The 21,530-nt window shown below is 59.0% G+C and overlaps 2 protein-coding genes and 1 non-coding gene across 7 annotated transcripts; 2 read left to right on the forward strand and 1 right to left on the reverse strand.

The window, feature by feature from the left end:
- The first annotated feature begins 2,466 nt into the window (after positions 1 to 2,466).
- SLC29A2 (solute carrier family 29 member 2) lies at positions 2,467 to 14,353 on the forward strand. 5 transcript variants are annotated; one of them, XM_077822313.1, is made up of 14 exons: positions 2,467 to 2,869; positions 3,419 to 3,688; positions 6,539 to 6,647; positions 7,763 to 7,844; positions 8,115 to 8,305; positions 8,811 to 8,950; positions 9,370 to 9,504; positions 9,722 to 9,819; positions 10,157 to 10,241; positions 10,600 to 10,820; positions 11,034 to 11,139; positions 11,322 to 11,407; positions 11,644 to 11,843; positions 12,235 to 12,479. In XM_077822313.1, exons 3-14 carry the CDS (start codon positions 6,619 to 6,621, stop codon positions 12,344 to 12,346), a joined length of 1,485 nt encoding a protein of 494 aa, XP_077678439.1. In that variant the 5' UTR covers positions 2,467 to 2,869; positions 3,419 to 3,688; positions 6,539 to 6,618; the 3' UTR covers positions 12,347 to 12,479. The 5 variants fall into 5 exon arrangements, with proteins under 5 accessions (XP_077678439.1, XP_077678441.1, XP_077678440.1 ...); XM_077822315.1 differs by having other exon boundaries at positions 3,419 to 3,442; XM_077822314.1 differs by lacking the exon at positions 3,419 to 3,688.
- A 2,220-nt stretch (positions 14,354 to 16,573) lies between these two features.
- Positions 16,574 to 16,655, reverse strand: TRNAS-GCU (transfer RNA serine (anticodon GCU)). Its single transcript has one exon. It is a non-coding gene; the product is annotated as a tRNA-Ser (tRNA).
- Positions 16,656 to 17,040: 385 nt separating this feature from the next.
- Positions 17,041 to 21,440, forward strand: B4GAT1 (beta-1,4-glucuronyltransferase 1). Its single transcript, XM_077821426.1, has 2 exons — positions 17,041 to 18,214; positions 20,371 to 21,440. The coding sequence occupies exons 1-2, from the start codon at positions 17,132 to 17,134 to the stop codon at positions 20,560 to 20,562; spliced, it is 1,275 nt and encodes a 424-aa protein (XP_077677552.1). The 5' UTR covers positions 17,041 to 17,131; the 3' UTR covers positions 20,563 to 21,440.
- The last annotated feature ends 90 nt before the right edge of the window (positions 21,441 to 21,530 follow it).

The following is a 21,530-nucleotide window of genomic DNA, read 5'->3' on the forward strand; positions in this document are numbered from 1 at the left end:
CTTCCAACCCTGATATTCTATGATTCTAAGTGTTGTATGTAGGACACGGGCGGTAACTGCCCCACTCTGCCGGGCACTGGGGAGGTCTCAGCTGGAGAGCTGTGTCCAGTTCTGGGTGCTGCACAGCAGGAAAGATGTGAACAAATTGGAGAGAGTCCAGAGGAGAGCAACAGAAACAATGAGAGGTTTAGAAAACCCGGCCGGTGAGGCAAGTTTTTAAAAATTGGGCCCGTTTAGTCTTGAGAAAAGACAACAGAAGGGGGACCAGATAAAGGGGTTCACCTATGCTAAGGGCTGTTATAAAGAGGATGGTGATCAGTTGTTCTCTGTGACCACCAGGATGGGACAAGTAATCAGCTTAGTTTGCAGAAAGGGAAATTGAGGTTTGACATTCAGGAAAACTTGCTAACCCCAAGGCTAGTTAAGCCCCGGAACAGGTCCCCCAGGGAGGTTGTGGCACCCCCATCACCGGAGGTTTTTAAGACCTGGTTGGACAAACATCTATCAGGGACCTCCCTGGAGCCCGCTGCAGTGCAGGGGGCTGGACTAGCTGACCTCTCATGGTCTCTTCCAGCCCTACATTGCGAAGAGCGTGCTGGGTGCTGAGTGAACCAGGGGCCCCATGGGCCCAGTACAGAGACACAGGGAGAGACAGTCCTGGCCTCAAAGAGCTCACAGTCCGGACAGACAAAAGCGGAGGGGGAAACTGAGGCACCGAGAGGGGAAGGAAATTACCTGAGGTCACCAATCAGGGTGAGTGGTGGAGCAGGGCAGAGACCCCCTTTCCCAGAGTCCCAGCAGGAGCCGCTGGGATCCAGGGGGAGCAGTGTGTGGCTGGGGACGGGGCGCTCAGGGCAGCTACAGTGGGAAGCGGTTTGCAGGGGAGTGGGATGTGACTGGAGAAGGAGGGGTCGAGGGGGTAGGGGGGTTGTGATTGGAGAATGCAGCCTGGCCCCGCCCCCCGTCAAAATTTCCATGTTTTGGCGGGAACGGGAAGTACTAAGAACAACAACAAGTGGAGGTGAGTGAGCGCCTGGCACTGCCCGCCTCCCGGGAACAGGGCCTCTCTGTGCACCACAGGGGGGTGCCCGGAGCCCCGCCGCAATCCGGGCATGGGGGGCAGCGCCCCAGAGCAGGGACCCCCCCTGCGAACCTGGCACGGGGTGGCGGCAACGCCCCAGAACAGGGACCTCCCCCTGCGATCCGGGCACGGGGTGGGGGCAGCGCCCCAGAGCGGGGACCCCCCTGCGATCCGGGCACGGGGTGGCGGCAGCGCCCCAGAACGGGGACCTCCCCCTGCGATCCGGGCACGGGGTGGCGGCAGCGCCCCAGAACGGGGACCTCCCCCTGCGATCCGGGCACGGGGTGGCGGCAGCGCCCCAGAGCGGGGACCCCCCTGCGATCCGGGCACGGGGTGGCGGCAGCGCCCCAGAGCGGGGACCTCCCCCTGCGATCCGGGCACGGGGTGGCGGCAGCGCCCCAGAGCGGGGACCTCCCCCTGCGATCCGGGCACGGGGTGGCGGCAGCGCCCCAGAACGGGGACCTCCCCCTGCGATCCGGGCATGGGGTGGGGGCAGCGCCCCAGAGTGGGGACCCCCCTGCGATCCGGGCACGGGGTGGCGGCAGCGCCCCAGAGCGGGGACCCCCCTGCGATCCAGACACGGGGTGGCGGCAGCGCCCCAGAGCGGGGACCCCCCTGCGATCCGGGCACGGGGTGGCGGCAGCGCCCCAGAGCGGGGACCCCCCTGCGATCCAGACACGGGGTGGGGGCAGCGCCCCAGAGCGGGGACCCCCCTGCGATCCAGACACGGGGTGGGGGCAGCGCCCCAGAGTGGGGACCCCCCTGCGATCCAGACACGGGGTGGGGGCAGCGCCCCAGAGTGGGGACCCCCCTGCGATCCGGGCACGGGGTGGGGGCAGCGCCCCAGAGTGGGGACCCCCCTGCGATCCAGACACGGGGTGGGGGCAGCGCCCCAGAGTGGGGACCCCCCTGCGATCCAGACACGGGGTGGCGGCAGCGCCCCAGAGTGGGGACCCCCCTGCGATCCGGGCACGGGGTGGCGGCAGCGCCCCAGAGCAGGGACCTCACCGCCCCCGATCCGAGGACCATGTTGCTAAACCCGATTTCCTTCCACTTCAGCTCCCTCTCCCCTAAGCCCAGGTGAGTCGGGACGGGCTGCGTCAGATTTACCTGGCGGGGGGGTGCTACCGCGGGCAGCGTCACCCTTTGGAACGCGCCTTCCCGGGGCGGGGGCGATCCCAGGGGGCGGGGCTAGCCCAGGCTAAAACTGCTCCGCTCCCCAGCGCTGCGTGTTCCGTGGGGTGCTTCGAGGGGTGTCAGTGACCCCCGCCCCGGCCAGGGCCCAGCCAATCCCCGGCCGGCGGGAAGGGCCGCTGGGGTCCGGACCCTTCTCTAGGGGACCCCGGGGGCGGGGCGAGGCGGCAAGTGGATGCGGGGCGGGGCGGGGCTGGGCTGGGCTGTTTCCGGCGCACACCCGCCGCCGCACGGAGACAGGGCCGCGCTAGCTGGTGAAGTCGCAACGGCCTTGGGGGCCATGGAGCCGCAGCCCGGCTGATTGCTTCCCTCTCCCACCCCCCGTGCTGGGGGGTCCGGCCGGCCGGCTCCGCGGGGCCGCTGGCGGGGCTGGGGCGAAGGGAACAAACCGGTTCCGACCCCTCTGGCCGCCCGGTAACATGTCGCTGCCCCCTGCAGCGTAGCGGTTCCGTTTTCACACGTGGTTGCACTGGGCAGCGCTGCGGCGCAGCCGGAAGACACGTTCCCCGTGTGACCTCGGGGGCTTTGTAAGGGGGCAGGACTCTCCCCTTTGCCCTTGAGGGAGTGCAGAGGCATTTCAGCCGGAGATAGAGGGTAATGGCTGTGCTGGGGGTCACTGGCTTGGGGGGGGTCTGCATTGTCGGGGTGCCTCAGAGGGGTGGTAAAGGGGGCAGTTGGAGTGTGCTGTTGGGACTTCGGGGGTGTCTGCAGTGGGGGGTGGCTGGATTGTCGTGGAGGTTCGGTTCCCCTCCTGTGGGAAGGTTTGGGGGGCCATGAGGGGTGTCATAGCAGTGTACAGAGTGAATATGGGGGGTGTTGGTGTGTGGCTACAGAGTGTGTGCATGATGGTATGGGGGGGTGACTTGGGAGAGTGTGGTGGGGGGAAGTTCTGGTATTTTTCTTCTTCCTGGTTAGTTTCAATCAATGTCATTGTTCGAAAACAGGGCACCATGTGGGTGCTAGATGCACCTCTGTGCCAGGACAGCTGCAGCCACACAAGGGGTACATCACTTTAACAACACTTTAACAATTTGCAGCATCAAAGTAATACAAACCCTATGAGTGAAAGCGTCCAGCCCTCCTGGGTGTCTGCATTATGTTACAGGCTTTAACTTCATGACAGTATGCTATTTTCCTCCACAGGACCCTGCTTCATTCAGTGCTCAGGTGAGCTCTGGCCAGTCAAACAAGCGGCTCTTCAATATTTTGTTTCTTCCTCACTGTTCGATGGGTGCCCAGGCCTTCTTCCTGGGTACACCACCCAGCCCCTGCCCTGAATAGAGAATTGCTGATTTCCTCCTGGGCTTTTTATGGCGTGCAGAAATAGAGTATCTGAGAGCTTGTCAAATATTGATGAATTTATCTTCTCAACACTTCTATAAGCGAGAGGCGGGTATTACCCCCATGTTACAGGTGAGGCACTGAGCGATTAGGGTCAAGTGTATCCAATAATTTTGGGTACCCACTGAGTCAGCTACGATCTGTTTCTTCGGTGCCATTAGCATTACATAGAACAACATATGTTCAAACCCCAGCTCCCACTGATTTCAATTGCAGCGGTGAGTGCTCAGCACTTCTGCAGATCAGACCCTAAGCTCTCAAGTCAGACACCCAGAAAATGAGGAACACACAATTAGCAATCACTAAAGTCTGGGTGAAGTGACTTGCCCGGCAGCCTGCAGGAACTCGGTGGCAGAGGCAGGGGCAGACTCCAGTGCTCCACAGCAGCATTCACCTACTTGAATAATGAGCCCCTCCTTCCTCTCCCTGCAGCCCCCTGCCTCCTCCACTGCTCACCTGCCAGCTGCTACAACAAAGGAGGCAGGGTCCCACGAACAACAGCCTCCTTCACCACACACCTCTAATTCATCCCCAGAGCAGGTCCGGCCTGTGTGCTGAATGCAGCAGGGGCTTGTGTGGAAAAACAGACTGTGGTTAAAGACTCTATCAGATCCAATACGCACAAGGGGCTGAATTGAGGCTGCACGGGCAACCTTAATTCTGGAACTTCCTAGTGCTTGACCTTCCAACCTTGCTAATGTTCTTTTCACGCCATTTTTTTTGTGTAATTGGCTAGGTTTTAAAAAAAATGCCAATTCTATCATTTGGCATCTTATTGACACCCACATGGGTCATCAGCAGGGAGTCCCTGCCGCTTGAGCTTATTGAGTAATTGATAGCTGTTCTCTTCTATGTGGCCCGGGGGGTGGGATACTTTGCCAGTGTATTTCACAGCTGTCTCACCATTCCTCAGCTGTCAGCAGACCCTGGAATCTCAGGTTCTATTCCAAGCTCTAGGGAGGAGTGTGATCCTGGCTCTTGCCCCTTTTCCTCAAGCTTGACCCCTTCTGTCCCCTCCCCTCCAATCTGTCCCACTCCCATTCGCCTCACCTAGTCAGTCCCAATCTCCACTCCGCAGACCTCTGATCCTCCAGCTCCTTGTCCCAGTCTACTCCTTTCATTCCGCCTGATCTGGATCTTGTCCCCTCTGTATTTGAATTGGGTGATTTACTCCTCCGCTCTGCCTGGGTGCCAGTAAGGGGCCCACTGACCGCCCAAGAGAGAGAGGCTCTCAGTTCCAGTGCCTGGAAAAGGTCTGGTTTTGCCCCATAGACCTGAGCTGGAGGGAGAATGCTCAAGCCCTCTGTAAGGATGGAGCATGCCCAGTGAGGATGGATTCTTAGAAATGTTAGTTAAGCTCTAAGGAGGCTCTACTGCGCACATGTGAACTGCAATATTTTCAAATTTGGGTAGATGGATTTTCGAGGGGATTGCAAAAGGCACAGCCCTGGCAGACAGCCCACTCTGCCAAATAAAGTCCCTACTGCAAAGCATGGGGATGCTAGAGCCAAAGTAAAGGTCTCCAAAATATGTGTATATATAGTTAACATGGGCAAAACCATACATGGTTCCCTAACCTCATTCTTGAAGATGGCGGAGCTGTTTTGGCTGAAATTTTCCCAAAATATTTGGCCTGATGACATGAGTGTGAAATTTCAGCCTGTCTGGTTAAAGTCTAGCAAAGTTTTAAGCACTTAACAATAGCGTCCTATAATGGGAAGTGTCAGGCTCCCAACCCTGCCTAGGGAATTCTCCGGTTCGATCTGATGTCTTAATTTGACCATTGGCTGAGCAGTCCCGAAGAGATTTTGGTAAATTTCAAAGTACAGACAAGTCTCCTGTTAAAACCCTCAGTTTAGATTGTGCAGGCTGGAGTGATGTTTTGTTTTAGCTGGTCAGAGGGGAACCTAGAGGCACCCCCAACTGACTGACAGCTGCGAAAGCAGCTTGTAGCCTCATCCCCACCACAGACACAACCTGAAGCAAGGCTGGGACACGTCCTTCGGGCTTGAGATGCCTCAGGCAAAGGCAGGGCCCTCAGGCTAGGGAAGGGACTTGTGGCTGTTTGCCAGTGGCATGCCCTGCCGATTCCCAGCAGGTAATGGGAGCTCTGTATAGAATAAAGCCTGGGCCGGGTCTGCTGCCAGCGCTGGGAGGCACTGACAGTCACTCCCCCCTTGCCATTGACTCAAAATATGCCTGTTCCACGCTGAGATGCGGTGGAGAATCTCACAAGCGGGCCTGGTGCTAGGGGCGCTGCGCTGGCCTCCCCCCCCTCACAGTCACTGCTGGCCCAATGCCCCTAGTTGGTACTAGGGGGCAGTGTCCTACAGAGAACAGGGCAGGGTCTCTGTAGGGGGCATTCTCCCCTAGGTGTCAGTGCTGGATGCAGTGCCCCAGTGCATTGCTGGGGGTGCAGTGCCGCAGGGAGTGCATGGGGGCTTGGTAGGGGGTGTTCTCCCATCACAGTGTGTGCTGGTCTCGATGCCCCAGTGCGGAGCTGGGGGGTGCTGTGCTGCAGGGTGCTCAGTAGGGGGCACTCAGGAGCCAGAACTCCTGGGTGTTATGCCCAGCTTGAGGAGCAGAGTGAGGTCTAGTGAGTTAGGGGCAGGAGCCTGGGTTCTATCCCAGCTCTGGGAGGGGACAGGGGCTGGGACAGGAGTCCATATTCCTGGGGCCTATCCTAGCTTTGGAAGGAAACGTGGGTACCCAAGGGCTGTTTTTTCTGTTCCTGGGGTTAGCTGGCCTCTGTCTTCACCTGCCTTCCACAGCGGAGCTGGGAGCCTCCCTGTGAGGCCCCTGTATGAGCAGGTTTCTCCTTAAGCCCATCCCCCCTCCATGGGTTGTGTTTTTCCATCCCCCAGGGCTCCTTGGTGGGTTGAGGGCTGCTCCCTCCCTGTGATTAAGAGTTTTTTGTTCTAGGTGCTGCAGGGAACCAGCCAGGGCTGTCCACTGCCCCCTCCCTCCCCACAAGGCCCGGAGACATTCCCCGCAGTACCCAGATGGCTCGACAGGACAAGCCCAAGGACCAGTGAGTGGCAGCTCCCCTTTGCCAACAACAGACCCTGGGCACCCTCCGTGTGGGGGTGGAGCTCTCCCTGGGCAGGGGACGTACTCTGCGACCACCATCCCCCAGGGGCTGTGTCCTGTGGGGCTCAGGTGGGGAGGGGTGAGAGAGGCTGGGAGTCAGGACACCTGGGTTCTGTGCCAGACTCATGTGTGGGCTGGGGAGGGAAAGGGGCTGCCCCATGGACACCCTGGGAGTAAAGGAGCAGGGTGGGAGATAAGTGGCCACCCTGCCCACTCGGTAAAACCTTGGTCAAACCAAGGCACTCGCGCTCCCTGAACCCGCCCATAATGGGGGCAGGAGGAGGGGTCGAGCCGCGGACCATGCCTAACACCACCACCCTGACCCATCCCCGCAGGCCCTCAGGGAGGGGACCCCCATTAGCTATGCAGTCAGTGCTCCCTGGAGCTAATGAGAAATGACTGCAGAGCAAGGGGAGTGGGGTTAGTGGTTCAAGCAGATGGGGGCTGGGAGCCAGGACTCCGGGGTTCTATCCCCAGTTCTGGGAGGGGAGTGGGGTATGGTGGGTTAGAGCGGGCAGGCGGGGGAGGGGAGAGCTGGCAGCCAGGGGACTCTGGGTTCTATCCCTGGCTCGGACGTAAGGCAGTGTGCAGTCCCCACCCCATCCCACTCTGGGGGCAGCTTGGGGGAGGAGTGGGTGGAGAATTGCAGATCTCTAAGTTGGGAAAGAGATTTACCTGTCCAGGTGTGAGCAGCAGAGCCAGGAAAGAGGGTGGTGGCAGGCGGGGAGGGTGCCTGGCTTGGTAGCCTGGATTGGAGCGGGGAGATCCATGAGGATTCTAGTCCCTGCACCCCACATAGCTGGGTCCTAAATGGAAACCATCCCCAATCGGGGCCCCATCTGAGGCAAGTTTGCTGGGCTCAGCCCAGTCCCTCAGGAGGGAGCCCCAGCTGGCTGACCGGGGACTGAACGTGCCACCAAGACTGAGTCCCTCTCTGTGCCCACAGAAGGGAAATGCCCCAGATGCCAGTCCCCCACCAGCCTGGGGCGGGGTCAGAGCCAGTACCCCCTAGAGGGGGAAGGCCTTGTTCCCATGGTGATGGTGTCTCTCCCCCAGGTTTCATGCTGTAGGAATCATCATCTTCATCCTGGGTCTGGGCACCCTCCTGCCCTGGAACTTCTTCATCACGGCCATCCCGGTACCGACCCTGAGTGCCATGGAGCTCTGGGGGGATGGGAGGGGCTGAGGGGGCCGGTGTAGGCAAGGGGCAGGTACAGTGCTGCGGGGAGGAGGAGGGGAAGTGGGGTGCTGGGCTAAGGGAGGGGGAGCATTGGGGGGACAGGTGTGCAGCCCTGCATGTGGGGGTCTTGCTGGGGCTTAGGGGAGGGTGGCTCAGTGGGGGAGGTGCCCCTGGGGCTGTGTGGGCAGCAGGGCTGCAGCCCCATCTCACCTCGTCTCTACCCCACAGTATTTCCAGGCCCGGCTAATTGTGGGGACCAGCTTGTCCGTGGGCCCGGGCGGGAACAGCTCTTGGGGGAACAGCTCTGGGACGCAGCCAGCCCCAGCCCGGGATGACTTTGACTTCAACAACTGGCTCACGCTGCTCTCCCAGCTCCCGCTGCTTCTCTTCACCCTGCTCAACTCCTTTCTCTACCAATGGTGAGAGACCTTGGTCCTGCCAGGGCTTCTCGGTCCTGATCCCAGCCCCCTGCGATCCCAGCCCGGGGCTCCTCCCCACCCCCCAGCTCTGCCGGGGCGTCTCAGTCCTGACCCCAGCCCGGGGTTCCCCCTCCTCCCAGCTCTGCCGGTGCCTCTCAGTCCTGACTCCAGCCCCTTGCGATCCCAGCCTCAGGCTCCCCCAGTCACCCCTAGCTCTGACCCGCAGCCCCCTGCAGTTCCAGGGGCTTCTAATCCTGACAACCTCAGCACCGGGATGGGTGGGGTCCCTTTATAAACAGCGCCAGTGCCCCATCCCCACCGCAGGGGCTAGCAGGGAAGCCAGAGGGTCCCTCTCCCTCCCACACACCCCTGTGGTCTCGTTGAGCTGGCCCCCCTGCAGTCGGGGCTGATGGGGTGACAAGGCACCAGCGGCCCAACATTGAGTCAGCCCCGGAGTGATGGGTGAGACCCCTGGGGCTCTGACCTGCTCCCCCTCCCCCCGCAGCATCCCGGACAAGGTGCGGGTCCTCGGCAGCATGTGTGGCATCCTCCTCCTCTTCATCCTCACGGCCGTGCTGGTCAGGGTGGAAATGCCCCCCCACAGCTTCTTCTCCATCACCATAGGCTCTGTGTGGTTCATTAACTGTGAGTGGAGGCGGGGAATGGGACACAGGGGCTTTCCCCTCTCCGGAGCCCCAAGGCTGAGGGACTGGTTGGCTTGGGAGGGCGGGGAGCGGGTCTGCAAAGCTTCTCCTTCCATTGTGCCCCTATGGGGCCAAATACAGTGACTCACAGCCCACTGAGTGCAGGGGGATTGGAGCCAAAAGGGAGCTGGGGGGGCCGGGATGGGGTTGTGCACCCACGTGGGAGATGCGACTGATGATGGTGTGGGGGAGGGGGCAGCGAGGGCATGGTGTATTTTTTAGGGGGGGGGAAAGCTAAGGGTTAACTCCCAGGGGATTGGCAGGGAGGGGGCTGGGCTCAGCATTCCCGCCTCCTCCTCCCATGGCACTGGGGGTCCCCGGGCTGTGGGGGCAGTTCTGACCCACTGTGTCTTTACCTAGCCTTCTGCGCCGTCCTGCAAGGCAGCCTGTTCGGGCAGCTGGGCACCCTGCCCCAGGGCTACAGCACACGCTTCCTGAGCGGCCAGGGCATGGCCGGGACCTTCGCCGCCAGTGCCATGCTGCTTTCCATGGCTAGTGAGTATGACGGGGATCCGCCTCGCCACCCGCAGCCCCTCTCCTGCTCCCCAACTGAGCCCCAGCCCTAGCACTGAGTGTGAGGGGAGAGCGCCCCCTACTGAGTCCTCCCTCCCTGCAGCACAGCGCCCCCTAGTGCTGCACTGGGACATAGGGCTCAGCGCCCCATCGTGCTGTCTGCACGCTGTTGCTCCACGTGCTGTGCTGGCTGTTTCAGGTGGTGTGGATGCGCAGACGTCTGCCCTGAGCTACTTCATCACCCCCTGTGTCGGGACCCTGATCTCCATTGTCTGCTATCTGATGCTGCCCCGTATGGTGAGATGCTGCACCGCCGGGGCGGGGAATGTGGCATAGGGACTTTCCCCTCTGGGGGGCGCTGGCTCCAAGCCGGCTGGGGATGCAAGCAGTGGGTGTGGGTGTACCAGGCCCCAGAGGGTTGGGGACTTATAAAAGCAGTGTCCCTAGCTGGCTGGACCCATGTGGGGGAGGTTAGGGCTTTGGGATGGGGCTGTTGGGGGAGTGGGGGGCAGTGTGTAACAGCGGGGGGGTTGTGTATTAGCAATGGGGGGATTGTAGGGACATGGGTGTGGTGCCCTGGGGTCAGATGTGTGCCCCTTCCACAGACCTGCTCCTGTCCTGTCGCCCCCTGCAGGCTTTCTTCCGTCACTACATGGAGCGGAGTTGGCAGCGTGACCCACGCAATGAGTTGGAGACCAAGGCTGGGCTGCTGGGCCCTGGTACGCTAGGCCCTGGGGAGTTGTAGGGCCCTTTGCAGCAGGGGGACACCTCGCTGCCCGCAGCTTGGGAGAGGGCTCATTGGTGGGCAGGGTGCGAGAGGGCAGGTGAGGCCGCTCACACCCACGTGCTGTGCTCACCCACCTTGCCCCGGCTCCTCATGTGCCCACGTGCTGTGCTGACACCTTGCACACAGACCCTGTTGCACGCCGTATGGGGTGTCACGCCCCCTGGTACACCCAGGCACTTTATCATACCCCCTCGCGCTGCAAAGGGTGGTGTCCAAACCCCTCGCTATGCCCAGGCTAGCTGAAGACCTCTGGGATCTCTGTACACTGCCTCTCTTCCCTGTGTCCCCAGAGGAACAGAGTGGGGACCAGTTGGAGAGGCCTGGGGAGGAGCCGCAGGGCCCGGAGAAGCCAATGGTGGGAATGATTAACGGGACGTTCAGGACATTGGAAGAGATCAGCGTGGAGAGCTCCGGGAAGGGAGCCTTCGCCCTGCACAATGGGACTGCCGCCAATTCCCAGAACAGGGGGCCGGGACCAGAGAGACCGTCGGTGTTCGGTGTGCTCCAAAAGGTAAGGGGGATTGGGGGAAGAGTCCCTGTGGTACCCTATAAACAGCCCCAATGCCCCATCCCAGAGGTAGCTGCATCTCAGTGCCAGGCAAGGGATCTCTGGGTAAACCGCCCCTGCCTTACCCCCTGCAGGCAGCTGCGTCTCATTGAGGGGTTCTGGAGCTATTGGGGGTGGGGCCCAGCTGGCTCTGACTGTCTTCCCACCCCCCTGCAGATCTGGCTGCTGGCACTCTGCATTGTCATGGTTTTCACTGTCACCCTGTCCGTGTTCCCTGCCATCACTGCTACCGTCACCAGCACCTCAGAGAGCAGGAAGTGGAGTGAGTATAGGGAGTGGGGTCTCACGGTTAGAACATGGGGGGCTGGGAGCCGGCACTCCTGGCGTGAATCCCTGGCTCTGGGTGGTGCTGTGATTTGATGCCCCAGGGCTGGGTTGGAGCAGGCGCCCCCTAGAGATGAAAGCCTCATGTCCTGTTCCCCAACTCTTCCCCGCTTCACGCAGGTGAGTTCTTCACCCCTGTCTGCTGCTTCTTGTTGTTCAACGTGATGGACTGGATGGGCCGCAGCATCACCTCATGCTGCCTCTGGGTGAGTGGGGGGACACCCAGCCCCTGGCCAAGCTCTGTACTCATTGGGGGGAGGGGGGGGAATCGGCAGCCTCCATCGGCGGTGAACCTTTGGGGCAAAGGGAGGGCTTAATGGAGTGGGTGACGTTGGGGGGGCACAATCCTGCACTGGGTCTGCATGGGGGAGATTAGCCCATGATTGCCAGGTTTCCCTCCCACTCTGACTCCCCCCCTTCCCCCCCCCTTGCTGCTCTCCAGCCAGAGAAGAGGCTATGGCTACTCCCCCTGCTGGTGGGCCTGCGCTTCCTGTTTGTGCCTCTGCTGATGCTGTGCCAGGCCGAGCCCCGCACCCGCCTGCCCGTGCTCTTCCACCAGGATGCCTGGTTCATCCTCTTCATGCTGCCTTTCTCCCTCTCCAATGGCTACTTCGTCTCGCTCACCATGTGCCTCGCCCCCAAGTGAGTGCTGCCCAGGGTCAGGGCTCAGTAGGGGGCGCTCTCCCAGCGCAGTCAGTGCTGAGCGCAATGCCCCAGTGTGCTGCTAGGGGGCGCTTTTCTGAACTGCAGGAAACAGGGTGGGGAAGGTTTCTAGGGGGTGCTCTCCCCTCGCAGTCGGTGCTGAGCCCAATGCCCCAGTGTGCTGCTAGGGGGTGCTGTGCTGCACTGCAGGGGAAGGTCTGTAGGGGGCGCTCTCCCAGCGCGGTCAGAGTGGCATCTCAGCTCAAGGAGAGGGATCCTGATGTAAACAGCTCTCACAGCCCACCCGAGAAGTGGCTGCGTCTCAGTGCTGGGTTTCTCTGCATGTTGGGGAGTGGTGTGTGGTTCTCAGCTGTGTCCTCTCGCCCCATAGGCAGGTGCTTCCGCAGGAGAGCGAGCTGGCTGGAGCCATCATGACCTTCTTCCTGGCACTAGGGCTGTCGTGTGGGGCGGGGCTCTCCTTCCTCCTCAAGGCCCTGCTGTGAGCCCTCAGATCCATCCCCTCATCTTTCTGCAGCATCCACCATCACCAGCGGCTCGTCTGAGTGCACCCCATCAAACTGGGGGGCTTGGAATAGGAGGGATGGGGGCTTTGCATAGGAGGGGAGCTGGTACCTCTTGACTTCCCCCTTTCTTTCCATGGGCATCATCTCAGCCTGGTGGGTGTAAAGATTAGTATCCTGTCTCCCCCCTTCGCCCCCCCAAGTCTCCTGTTGCAAGGCAGATACCCCATCAGGGGTTGCCCCCCACCACCATTCCATAGGAATTCCAGCAAAGGGAATGTCTATAGAATGGTGTGGAGGGGGAGGAAAGGGTTAATGTAAAGAGATATCTGGGTTTTTAATGTATTTATTTGTGGGGCTCCTGGGCTGATTTTTGGCTGGCTCCTGAGCCCAAGTTGGGGGCCTGAGCCCATGAGGTGTTATGGGTTACACAAAGGGACACCATTGCATACCACTTTGCCTGGAGATTCAGATAGAGCCCAGGACTCCTGGGTTCTGTCTCCAACTCCTGCCCCTTCACCCTAGGGTTGAGGAAGGAGAGGACCCCAAGGGTTGCTGGGGCTTTGCCTCTGCTGCAGAAACGCACATCCAAGCCAGACTGCTGGCTGGGCTCTAAAGAGTTAAATATCCCCTCTCTCCTGACCCCCATAAGGGTCTTGGCTCCTGACTGGCAAATGCCTTTAGAGGGAATATTGCCTAATGGGTAGGACAGGAGATGGGAGCAAGGACACCTGGGTTCTGTCCCCAGCTCTGGGAGGCACATGCTGGCCAGTTGATTGTAAACTCTTTGGGGCAAGGTCTTGTCTGGGCTCTAAAGTGCCTACTATGCTTTAGGTCAGTGGTTCTCAAACTTCTGTCCTGGTCACCTCTTTCACACAGCAAGCTTCTGAGTGCGAACCCCCCTTAGAAATTAAAAACACTTTTTTGTGTATTTAACACTATTATAAATACTAGAGGTTTGGGGGTGGAGGTTGAGAGCTCATGACCCCCCATGTAATAACCTCACGACGACCTCCAGTTTGAGAACCCCCCTGCCTTAGGTGCTAGATAAATAATAGTAGAGTAGGTGTGGCTGAGACCCAGGACTCTTGGGTTCTACTCTGGGCTCAGGGAGGGGCTGAGAGCTGGTCACATCAGGGGAAACCGACATACAGAGTAATCTGCGTTTGTAAAGCACTTTGGAGTCCCTTAGTGGAAGGTGCTGAAGGACAATAATCTCATGGCCTGGATAAGGGACTTCCCTCCCAAACCCTGCTGGCCCCAGTTCTTCAGCCTGCCAGCCAGGTCTCCGTGAGCACCCCAGGACTGGCACATCCCCTCCTGGCAGCGCCCTGGGGCACTGCCTGCTGCAGCGTCCAAAGAAGGGAAAGAAACCTCTTGTTGTTATCTTTCTGGTGCATAAAGGTTTAATTTCTCCACTGGAACCTCTGCCCCTTTGTGTCTTCCCGCAGATTCTTCTCTGCACCTTTAGGACTTTATGGTAGTTAGATTCGCCCCCTTTTGGATCCAAACCTTGGACCTCCCGAGCCAAAGGAGTGATTCCTCTAGCAGGCATCAGTAGCCATGGCCCAGCTGCTAGCAGGCAGCTTTGTGCTACTGGAAGAGCTCAAGGGTGGCTCATGGGCAGGTCTGGTGACTCAGCAGACCTGGGTTTGGTTCCCTGCTGTGCCCTGTATTCCCTGCATGTCCCTTAGCCTCTGTGCCTCAATTTCCCCATCTGTACAATGGAGATATTAGCACTGCCCTGCCCTCCCTGGGGCACGAGGGTATATTCAGTTCGTTTTGTGATGTGCCCAGATACCATGGTGGCAGGTGCAATAGAAATCCCTGTGAGAGAGAAGGATATGGCGGTATTTTTCCCCTTTGGCTTTATTGTGTGTGTGGGGCTGGGGTGGCTGTTTTACTGTATTTCATAGGCTGCTTTTTGCTCTTTTTAATAAGTTTGATTTTTATTTTTTTTTCAATAAAAGTGATGAGGTTTTTTTAAAAGGCTTTGTCTTGGCCTCTGTGGGTTAACTCCCCATTTACCGCTGAGAGCAATTGTGGGGTGGTGGAACTGGGAAACCAAGCCTAAGCGGGCAGGTATTCTGTAGGCTCACAGTCCCCATCCCAGAGCAATGTGGGGCTGGGTGTGGATATGTGCCATCCTGTGCACTGCTTTGCTGGTTTTGCCTAAACTACTGCAGGGGACAGGGTGTGTGTGTGTAAAAATCTCCCCCTTCTCCCAGTACCACTGCTGCCCCCACCCCCTACGCTAGGTAGGAGCAGGTAGCTGAGCCATGCAGATCTAGGACTGTTCCATGTGAGTTATTTACATTATACGTACCTGCCATCTAGTGGAAGGGTTAGCTAGCCCTCAAGGTAATCCCTCCTACCAGGAGTCCCATAAACCAGATCCTAAGGAGCAGTTCTGTCTCTAGTCAGCTCCAGTCAGAGACCTCAGCCCAGTCACCCACATGGTTCCCTAGACCCACAGCCCTGACACTGACTAATCAAATTATACTTGTGGGCTTCGGCTGACCCCCTGCAGGGGTCAGGAAGGGAATTTTTTTTTCCCTGACGCATAATTCCCCCCTGCCCCCTTCCTCTGAAGCATCAGAGATCAGCCACAATTGGAGACAAGATGCTGGACAGGCTCTGCCAGTGGTTGAAGATGGTTTGGAGAATCAATTTTATAGATGCCTGGCTGGTGTCTTGGGCTTGGTTTATGCTAAGGGCTGGTCTCCACTAGAAAATTAGATGGATGTCACCCCGGGGTGTGCAAAATCATTAGAGAGAGAGAGAGAGACTTAAAAAGCTTTATCGGTTCATCTTACCAAAAAGGAGAGGTGACTGGATTACAGTCTGTGTATACATTTCTGGGGACAAAAGGCCAAGTACTCACCGGCTCTTTGACCTAACGGAGCTCTAGGGGCCGCATTATAAAAAAGCTGTTGAAAAATTGGAGAGGTTGCAGAAAGAGCCAAACAAATGAATGGGAAAAATGCTGTAGCAAGAGACAAAGGAGCTCAGTCCATTTAGCTTCTCAAAGAGAAGATCAGGAGGTGGCTTGATCTAGGTGTCTAAGTACCTTCATGGGGCGAAGACACTGAATACTGACAGGCTCTTTAAGCTAGCGGAGAAAGGCAAAACAAGAACCAAGAGGTGACAGCTGAAGCCAGACGAGTTCCAAGGAGAAATAAGGCACCCGTTTTTAACAGAACAGGTGATTAACCAGCAGCACAAACTGCCAAGGGAAGTGGTGGATTCTCCATCTCTTGGAGTCTTCAAATCCAGCCTGGCTGCCTTGGGGGAAGATGCTGTAATCAAACCCAAGTGACCGGGCTCAGTGCAGGGGTACCAGTGGCAGTCTCTGGCCTGGACCATACAGCAGTTCAGACTAGATGATCTGCTATTACCAGCAGGAGAGTGGGGTGGGAGGAGGTATTGTTTCATGGTCTCTGTGTATATAATGTCTTCTGCAGTTTCCACCGTATGCATCTGATGAAGTGAGCTGTAGCTCACGAAAGCTCATGCTCAAATAAATTGGTTAGTCTCTAAGGTGCTACAAGTCCTCCTTTTCTTTTTGCGAATACAGACTAACACGGCTGTTACTCTGAAACCAGTCCCCGTTCAGCCACTGATTATCTGGGTGTGTTCCTCCCCAGCTCTCTGCTTCAGTTTCCACATCTTTCAAGGGGGAGGACACACCGAGGCCCCACTTATGCCCAAATGAGGAGGAACATCCATCCCATCCAGAGGTCTCCCATTCGGCCCCTCCAGTGAGTGACAGATCCCCTGCCCTCTGCCTTCGTCTAAGCAGGGGTTGTTGGCTGCCCTACCTGCACCCCACGAATAGCTCGCTTTCATATTCCTAGGGCAGTGTATTGGGGAGTCTAATACAATTCCCAGCCGACCACCCAATAGACCCCCGCACCCATTCGATCTACTGTGGGCTATCCGGGTTCCAGTGTGTCATTTCACCCACCCCAAATGCACCTGTTGGGGCCCCTGATAGTGAGGGGGGAATTTTATTGCACACCCCTCCCCGCCAGCGTTAACCCCAGGGGCTGAGAGGAGACTTTATTGCATGAATGGAGGAAGAATGAGACAAGTTGAACAGCAGACGCAGCTCTCATACCCGTAAGGCTGCGAACATCCCCCACCCTCTTTCTTCCAGAATCAGTCCAGAAAATAATGCACGTTGAACCTTCTTCCCAAAAAAGGGAGCGACGAGGGTGGGATTCGAACCCACGCGTGCAGAGCACAATGGATTAGCAGTCCATCGCCTTAACCACTCGGCCACCTCGTCTCTCACGTTGGGTGTCTCTTGCCATCCCAGCCATACCCCTGAGAGTGCGTGACCGGGGACAAGAGTGCACAGGACGCGGAGGGTCTGTGTGCAGAGGGGATGATTCCCCCTGCGCTGCCTTTTGCACACATCCCCTTGCCCGGACACCCGCCCCCGCCCTGTCCGCCCCTTGCCCCATCTGAACCCGGCCCGGATGCAGCCGGAGGCGCGCGAGCCAGTCCCGTGCAATGGTCAGAAAACCACCCCCCCTCCCCCGACACTCCCCCGGCGCCCCCTGTCCCCGGCGGGCGGGGCGCGGTGGCGAGCCGGCTTGCAGTGGCTCCTCCCTAGGGCAGGTGGCGCGCTGCCGCAGCGACGGGCGCCTCCATTCCCGGCCCCCGGCTGGCTGCATGGAAGGGCCGGGAGCTGCAGCCGCCCCCTGCCTGCGCCGGTCCCCTCTGGCGAGCATGGGCGCGGCGCGCCGGGCCTGAGCGGGGATGCAGGGCCCCGCCAGATGCTCCTTCTTCAAGGCGCTGCTGTGGGCGCTGGCGCTGGCGGCCCTGCTGCAGCTGCTCTACCTGTCCCTGCTCTCGGGGCTCCACGGCCGCCAGCAGCGCTCCCGCTACTCGGAGCTGTTCGGGGGGCGCCGGGGCGAGGCGCCCGGCCGGCCCAGCGAGCAGCAGAAGGAGCAGCTGAAGCGCGCCCTGGCCAGCGGCGGGCGGCTGGATGCCAGCGGGCAGTACCGGATCTACACGGACATGCTGGGGCCCCCGGAGCGGGCGGGGCGGGCGCCCGACCTGGTGCTCGCCACCCACACCAGCCTGAGCAACCTGCACCAGCTGCAGGAGCTGGTGGGGCGCTGGCAGGGCCCGGTCTCCGTGGCGCTCTTTGCGCCGGGCCCCGCCGAGGTGCGGCTGGCCACACTGATGCTCTACGCCCTGGGGGCGCTGTGCGGGCCAGTGCGGCAGCTGGTGAGGGCCCACCTGGTGTGCCACTCGGGGGACCTGGCCGCCTTCCCCGAGCTAGAGGACCGGGCGGAGTTTGCCCGGCTCAAGGCCTGTGGGGATGTCTTCGCCAAGCTGGCCCGGGCCGGGGCGGGCCGGCGTAACTATGCCCTGGGCGCCAACGCCTCATACCCCAACAACCTGCTGCGCAATGTGGCGCGGGGGGCGGCCACGGGGCACTACACGCTCGTGCTGGACGTGGACATGCTGCCCAGCGAGGGGTTGCGTGAGGCCTTCCTGGCACTAGCTGCAACCTTGGGTGCTGAGGGGCCACCCGGCGTCTTCGTGGTGCCCGCCTTTGAGATCCGGCACACCCGGCGCCTCCCAGGTGCCAAGGCCGAGCTGCTGCAGCTGTATCAGGTGGGGGAGATCCGGCCGTTCTACGAGGAGCTCTGCCCACGCTGCCAGGCCCCGACCAACTACTCACGCTGGCTGAATCTGCCTCCAGGCAGTTCCCTGAACATTGCCTACACCGTGGAGTGGAGGGACCCCTGGGAGCCCTTCTACATCAGTGCCAACTCTGTGCCACCCTATGATGAAAGATTCAAGCAGTATGGGTTCAACCGCATCAGCCAGGTACCTGCTTCACCGGGCATGGGGAGGCATTTGTGCCATGGGAGCCAGCCCCAGATATACGCCCAGCCACCCCAAGAGATGGAGCAGGGTGTCCTTGACCTGTGGGTGAAACAAGTCTGGGAAGTCTCAGCCAGGTGCTCTCCTGATCACTAGGCACTTCAGGTTATGTTCACTGAGCCTCATAGAGGGCACCCGAACACAGGGCTGCTGCAAGGATATTTTGCGCCCTAGGCAAAACTTCCACCTTGCACACACCCCCACCCCCGACAACCTCCGAAAACTAGTAAACTTAGCATTATAAACAGCCTGTCAGAACGGGGTAACGGCTGTTGTAATGTTTCTTTTTTACCTTTAAGGTGTTTCAATTGTTTGCCATTGCCTCTGGTGGTGTCCCATTCAAAGTCTTACTATTGTGCAAAGCTAAACAATTGAGCCTTGCCAGCCACGTTAGACAGGGTGACAAATCCCCCTTGCCCCAAAGGGCCATTATCTCCTGGTGACTAATTTCTACTCCAAGTCTGTAAAGCAGACTTTTAAGGTAAATACATTATTCCTTCAATATTACCCATGCACACATCTCACAAAGATTCTCACTCTTGACAAGTTACCAGCTTTGTGTAGATCCCTTCCACATTCCTCTTTGTGGGTAAGTGCCCTGTAAGACACATGTGGGGTGCAGTGAGTTTGTCAGGCCTGCGGTGACAGCTGTTTGTGAAGATCACGGGGCCCTTTGCCAAGGGGTGCTGGTGTCACAGTGAGCTTGGGGTGGCTGACAGTATGGGGCAGGGCACTGAAGCTGGTGGGGCAGGTAACGCTCACTGGGCTGGGGGGCAGGCAGTACCAGGATGGGGCAGGGGCAGGTATCTGTCAGTCTCCAGCGCTCAGGCTGCGCCAGGGCCAGCAGCCTCTTCACCTCAGAGTCTTGCCTGCTTGCCCGGGGGCCACTCCTCCTCTCAGGCCGCCCAGGAGGACGCGAGCGGGGGGCACTGCTGCAGAGAAGATGCAAGGGACTGGGCTCAGCTGGGGCCCCACACCTGCTGGCCGAGATCAGCAGGAACTGGGTGCAGCTTGGGGGGAGCCAGGCGGCCGGAGCCCAGGGCGCCTACGCTCCCTGCATGCCCCTGCTGCTGCGGAGGCTGCCACAGCCCTGGGCTCAGACCACCTGGCTCCCCCCGAGCGGCACCCGGTTCCTGCTGCTCTCGGCTGGCAGGTGCAGGGCCCCAGCCGAGCCCAGCCCCTTGCGCCTCCTCCGTGGCGAAGCCCCCCGCCCACGTCCTTCTGGGCGGCCGCAGCAGCAGTGGCTGGGGAGCCTGAGAGGAGGAGTGGCTGCCGGGCAAGCAGCGGAGACTCCGAAGTGAAGAGGCTGCTGGCCCTGGCACGGCCCGAGCGTTGGAGACTGACAGGTACCTGCCCCTAAGCAATAGTGTAAAAAAATATTTTGGGGTACCGCTTTTTGGCGCCCCCATATCTTGGCGCCCTAGGCAGCCGTGTAGTTCACCTAGTGGTTACACCGTCCCTGCGCAAACATGACCCTGTGAGACACCTGGGCAAGGTGTGAGAAGTGAATATTTCCTTCCTGGCAAGGGGGCTTTGGCCCTGATCCAGCCCTAGGTCATGGGTATTTACTGGCTGGGGGGAGAAACAGCACAATGTAGGGGGCAATGTGCTGCAGGAAGCAGGGTGGGGGGTTCAGTAAGAGGTGCTTTCACCTTACAGTCAGTACTGTTCCCAATGCCAGGGCTGCACCGGGGTTGCTGTACACCCTGAAGTGCCATCTGTCCAGTGAGATGTAAAATGGGCCTTGGCCCCTTGTGCTTACTAACGACCATTTGTCCCTTTTCCTACAGTTTCCATCCAGTGGAGAATTTCCACTTCCTGTGCTGAACTGTAGTGCTCTGTGAAGCTGTGAAATAGCCCCCACATCCCACACTGTATCCGAGCTCTGGGTGAGGGATCCTTGTATAAAACAGCTCCAGTGCCTCACCCCCGAGGTGGCTGCATCTTAGTCCCAGGAGAATGATCCCAGTATAAATAGCCCCTGCACTCCACTCTAGAGGTGGCTGCTTTTCAGCCCTCAATGTAACATATTTCAGAGTCTGGTGGGGGTGGGGATTACCCTGGTCTCTCCTTCACAGCTCTCCTGTCCCCTTTCACAGGCATGTGAGCTCCATGTGGCTGGGTACAGTTTCTCAGTACTGAACAATGCTTTCCTGGTGCACAAGGGCTTCAAGGTGCCGAGTGAGTTCCATGCACAGAAGGATGCCGAGAATCAGCGCAATAAGGTGCTCTTCCGCCAGTTCAAGCAGGAGCTGAAGCTGAAGTACCCTGGCTCAATGCACCGCTGCTGATGGTCCTGCCATCTCTGACACAGCTCCTCAGACCTGCCTTCCCCATGACCCTTCATCTGTAGCTTTGGTGTCATAGTGTTTTTAGGGGGCCCTGCCCAATCTGGGCCTGCAACGCCCCCCCTTTCCATTGAGTCATTAACCCCCACATCGGACAGAGGTTTATAGCTAGGGGGGAATCTTTCCAGCTACATCACACTGGATCCTTCACCTGCCCCAACCTGTTGCTGGGGTCATGGATTCCTGTATCCCCTCCCCCAATATACTTCAGCATTCTCCTCCCCAATTTCCCATTGAACAGCAGGCTGTCAGAACAGAGGACCTCCCGCTCCGGCCTGTGTGGGCAGAGGACAGCTGTTTCCTCCCTCAGCAGCTCCCTTGTTATGATTCTTTCCCTTCTTGAGCAGGGAGAAAGGGGCTGTTCTGGACTCAGCATCCCCCTCTCCCTTTCTGTAGGTGGCTGTGGGGTGGGAGCTAGTATAGGGATTAGAGAAGGGGGGTGGGGAGTCAGGACTTGTGGGATCTTTCCCTATCTCTGAGAGGAGAGTAGGCCCTAGTGGTTAAAGAATGAGGGGCTGAAAGTCGGGACTCCTGGGTTCTGTTCCCAGTTTTGTCACTGATTCTATTTGCCCTCCACCAAGTCCCCTCCCCTTTCTGCAGCTCATTTTTCCCCTTTTTGTAAAATGGGAATTAACGCACTGACCTACCTCCTGAGGGCAGGGGGCATGAGGCTTAATTTATGAAGATGCTCAATGCTGCTTGGATGGGGCTGGCAGAGTGCTCTTACCCCACTGTAGGAAATGGCCTGGCATTCAGTCTCCCTGAGTGCAAGCCTTAGAACAATAAAGTATGTGGAGGCCAGGGGCATCTCCTCATGGCTGTGTCCTGCTGTGGGTCCTTTCTGTGGTGCTGGGGGCCGTGGCTGGAACTTATCTATCCCACACAGGGCTTGGCTCACTAGATATGGTACT

The sequence above is a fragment of the Eretmochelys imbricata genome, chromosome 7 (genome assembly GCF_965152235.1).
Source record: "Eretmochelys imbricata isolate rEreImb1 chromosome 7, rEreImb1.hap1, whole genome shotgun sequence".
In the NCBI taxonomy this organism is placed as follows: Eukaryota; Metazoa; Chordata; order Testudines; family Cheloniidae; genus Eretmochelys; species Eretmochelys imbricata.